The sequence below is a fragment of the Arachis ipaensis genome, chromosome B05, assembly GCF_000816755.2.
Source record: "Arachis ipaensis cultivar K30076 chromosome B05, Araip1.1, whole genome shotgun sequence".
Lineage (NCBI taxonomy): Eukaryota > Viridiplantae > Streptophyta > Magnoliopsida > Fabales > Fabaceae > Arachis > Arachis ipaensis.
Window position 1 is genome coordinate 12786211 of NC_029789.2, and position 4482 is coordinate 12790692.

At 41.3% G+C, this 4482-nt stretch overlaps 1 protein-coding gene across 1 annotated transcript; it reads left to right on the plus strand.

The window, feature by feature from the left end:
• Positions 526-3127, plus strand: LOC110271766. Its single transcript, XM_021123061.1, has 3 exons — positions 526-1454; positions 1542-2613; positions 2812-3127. The coding sequence occupies exons 1-3, from the start codon at positions 1335-1337 to the stop codon at positions 2961-2963; spliced, it is 1344 nt and encodes a 447-aa protein (XP_020978720.1). The 5' UTR covers positions 526-1334; the 3' UTR covers positions 2964-3127.

Sequence of the window (4482 nt, forward strand, 5' to 3'; positions counted from 1 at the left end):
AAAAGATGCTTAAAAGAAGAAAAATAAAAGATGTGAATCGTCCAGAATTCCATATTGCTAATTATCTTGATCATCCTAACGGTTAATGTAATAATAATAATTATTATTATTATTATTGCTAGTAGCGTTTAATTTGATTTAACTATCAGTAGAATAATACATATAGTAGTGCAATGTGTGTGCTGTTAAGTGTGAATATAGATAGTTTTAATTGTTAGTAATAAATAATTTTTTTGTACTTACTTACTTAATATTGTATTAGTAGTAGTCGTTATTTGAATAGAGTAGAATACATATTGTAGAATAGAATAGTTTTAATTAGTTTTAATGGTTAGTGATTGATTTATTAATGTATGTTTGCTCTTAGAATAGAATAAAATAGAGTAGTTAGTAGTTATTTGGATATTAGTAGATAATATAATAGTTATTTGTATAAAGTATTGTATTGTATTGTTGTTATTAATATATTTATTGATTGTTATGTGTGGCTGATTATTTGATAATGAGAATTCGATTCTTTTAAGTTTAATTTGTTAATTTATTAATATTATTGTTTTTGTTTAGGGATCTAGAATGTTGCAATGTGACCACTACATGCCGCCGGATCGGTACAATTCAATAGCGGAGGGGTTTTTACGGGACACCGGTTTTTATTATGTTTCACAGATTGGAGTTGTCCAATGTCAGGCGGCATTGGTTAATGCTCTGATTGAGAGATGGCGCCCCGAGACTCACAGCTTCTATTTTCCGCTTGGTGAGTGTGCTGTGACACTGGAGGATGTGGCGTTAATTTATGGTCTTCCGACGAATGGTTTGCCAGTTACGGGACCGACACTGAGTAGTTATGAGGCGTTAGAGGCTGAATGCTTGGATCAGTTTGGTGTTGCACCTAGGCAGGCAGACTGTAGGGGAAGTTTCATCAAGTTGACGTGGTTTCGAGCATTGAAGGATCGGTTAGTGTTGGTTGATGATATCTAGATTCAGAGGTACGTGAAGTGCCACACAATGTTATTGTTTGGAACCGTTATGTTTGGAGATAAGTCTGGAGCAGGGGTGCACTGGAAGTTTCTCCCATTACTTCGTAACTTTGCCGGGATAATACAGTACAGTTGGGGTTCGGCATGCCTGGCACACCTGTACAGAGCTTTGTGTAGGGCAACTCGTGTCGACTGTAAGGAGATTGATGGTCCGTTGACACTGTTGCTTGCCTGGGCTTGGATCCGCCTACCGTTCCTTGCGCCGATTCCTAGCAATCCTCGAGTCTTTCCGATTGCAGAAAGGTAAACTTAATTAGTAAACACTTTATAATAATGTATCTTAAATTTAGTTGATAAATGTATATTAACGAATTGCATGATGTTAGGTGGCATAACTGGGAACGTGTGAATTGGCCTTACAGATTGAGCAAACTTGAGCATTTTAGGGGATACCTTGATGCTCTGCAAGAAGGACAGGTCTGTTGTGATAAATACGTAGTTGTTTTCAATCAGTCGTGTTATTATTAATTGTGTAATCCTCGGTTACTTGCATAATGTGTGCAGTTTCTTTGGGAGCCTTATGCAATTGGAAGGACCGATCCGGAAGTGATTCCTCCTGACATCCGTCAGCATTCTGCTATTTGGAGTGCCACAGTTCCACTTATATCTTTTGAATGTGTTGAGTGGCATGCATCTGATAGACTGCGGAGGCAGTTTGGCTTGACTCAGGGTATTCCTGATCAGGAGCGAGACCTAGGTGAAGCACACGGCGAAGTTTTGACAGGTCCGAAGAATCAGGATTGGTCTAGAACCCACTCATCCTGGGTTATGCAGTGGACGAACCGGTATAGTCTAGTTCTTGTCGATGACACGGTGGCCTCACAGAATCAGGCAGATATCTACTTGCATTGGTACCGAGGTGCATTTGGTGACCACTTGCAGTTGTCACAGATGGAACCGCAAGATAATCAGCCTGGTGATCCTATTCATAACCAGGAGAACCAAGACCCACAATCACCGCAACCACCATCACCACGGCCACCAGCACCGCCCCCCTCACAAACACAGGCGCAACAAGAGCCTGAGCAGTCCACTCCATACATTCCTGACACGTATTCTGCGGATTACCTGACTCCACCAGTATATCAGCAGTACTGGAGTGTTCCGCACCAAGAATCTATTGAACAAGGTTCTTTTAGCCAGCTACTTGGGTTCATGGCTCCTGGTCCAGGTTACTCATATCCCGCTTATAGAGACATTCCCACCGGTCAGATGGCCCAACCTAGTGGGATAGCTCCAGGTAGATTGTCATTGGATACGAGACCACGACAGCACACTTCCTCTGGTACATCTGGAGGGAGATTTTCTGTTGACTCTGGTATGAGTGATGATGCCACGAGGGGTATCATACAGAGCGGAGTTGACCGTCCTGTTCCAATGAGTCTCATTCTAGAGAGCTACCAGCCAGCTGATGAGGACAATGATGACTTTCTGGTTGACCATCCAGATGGGGATGAGGTTGAAGACGAGGATGATGATGCGGATGCCGATGAGGACGACGACGAGGATGATGCGGATGCCGAGGATGATGAGGATGGGGGTGATGGTCCGGTTCATGATTCAGCGCCTACTGCAGGTAAAACAAGTTGTAGTAAATTGATTATTTTACTTGATTGTTGATTTTGGAAGTATTTGTTTGTTGAAGTAGTTGGTTATTGATTATTCAATTTGATTAGTTGATATGATTAGTTGGTGATCGATTATATGATTAGTAAATCGATTATTTGATCTTGATTAGTTTATTTGACTATTTGGTTATCAAATGTTTTTATAGGTACAACCACTAGCGAAAAGGGAAAAGGATACAACCTTAGAGCTGACCCCCCTCGGCGGAGCGCTAGTCGGTATACCCCATCCGCTTTTAAGAAGGTTGCAAAGAAATGCAAGAAATTAGTCAAAGATGTAAAATGGGGGATGAGAAAATGATGTTGAATTTATATAGCATGTGTTGGACTTATTAATGTACCATGTTTTATACTTAATTATGTACCATGTGTTGGACTTATTTATATAGCATGTGTTGGACTTATTAATGTACCATGTTTTATACTTAATTATGTACCATGTGTTGGACTTATTTATATAGCATGTGTTGGACTTATTAATGTACCATGTTTTATACTTAATTATGTACCATGTGTTGGACTTATTTATGTACCATGTTTTATACTTGTTCATACAAATGGTTCAATTTTGTTGAATGTTTGAGTTTGGAAATAGTTGAGAACAGGTTTGAGAAATACTTGGATGGGATCCGAATAGGGTGGCAAAGTCCGACTTTTAGAGGAGATGCTGCCGAATTTTTATAAAATTTAAAGTCTCTATTGAAGTAAATATCTAGAAAGATTTGGTTTTAAACATGATACACTTAAAATACAACATATAAATTACTCAAAGTCATACAATATATAAATTACTCAAAGTCATACAATATATAAAATACTCAAAGTCATACACTAAATCGAGTAACCGCTAAGGCAGGAGCTCTATTGTGTTGTAGCACCCGGGTTACTTGGCCCACCACGGTGACGACATCTACTACGACTGTGGCCCTCGGCCCCGCATTGCTTACATCGCCTAGGACCACGCAACATCCGAGTGTCCATCTCATTCAAGAACCGGGTCATCCTTGGCCGACCTTTGGATACCCGTCTTAGGAATGGATTACCTACGAATCGAGGTCCATGATAAACTGGCCATGTTGACGGATTCCCGAGTGGCCTAAACCTAACCCTGTACACTCGTCGAATCTGGTCCATCTTGCAGACATCATGTACATACAGTTGCCAATCAAGACGTTGGTTTGCACAACAAGCAAAGACATGTTGACACGGAAGCCGGTCAACTTGGAACTCACCACAGTCACACCTTTGTTGACGGAGGTCCACTGTATACTCCACACCACTAGGACACTCACGCACTTCGAATACCTCATTCTGTCGGTCAAAGCAACTAACTTGGATGTTACCTGCTGCCAGCTGATTTGCATGTAGTTTGGAGGTTACATGCTCAGAGAACACATGTCCTTCATTAATTCGAGCCTCAGCCTCGGCTCTTTTTCGGGTGAACAATTCATTAAGCCTGTAAAATGTTGCCTTAACTAGTGCAGTGACTGGAAGATTGCGAGCCCCTTTCAATACCGAGTTGATGCATTCTACTAGATTGGTTGTCATATGACCCCATCGATATCCCCCATCAAATGCCAAGGCATACTGCTCACGCAGGATTCGATCCAGCCAGTTGGTATAAGCCTCACCTCGCTCACGTAACCGCTGGTAACGCGTCTCGTACTCGCGAACTGTCCGCGAGTATCCTGTCACATAAAAATGGGCCCACCATAAGAAACGTTCATCACAATAACTGAGTCCAGCAGTAAATGTAATAGTAAATTTCATACCGATGTTGACGACTAGCTTCTGCAGATACGGAGCCTTGAATTTCCTCA

What these genes read in the sequence shown, in the direction of transcription:
- LOC110271766 (XM_021123061.1), top strand. Translation starts at nt 1,335, where the DNA reads ATGTATATTAACGAATTGCATGATGTTAGGTGGCATAACTGGGAACGT. An exon ending in ATGCTCTGCAAGAAGGACAG is followed by an intron (nt 1,455 to 1,541) that starts GTCTGTTGTGAT and finishes TAATGTGTGCAG; the next exon opens with TTTCTTTGGGAGCCTTATGC. An exon ending in TGATTCAGCGCCTACTGCAG is followed by an intron (nt 2,614 to 2,811) that starts GTAAAACAAGTT and finishes ATGTTTTTATAG; the next exon opens with GTACAACCACTAGCGAAAAG.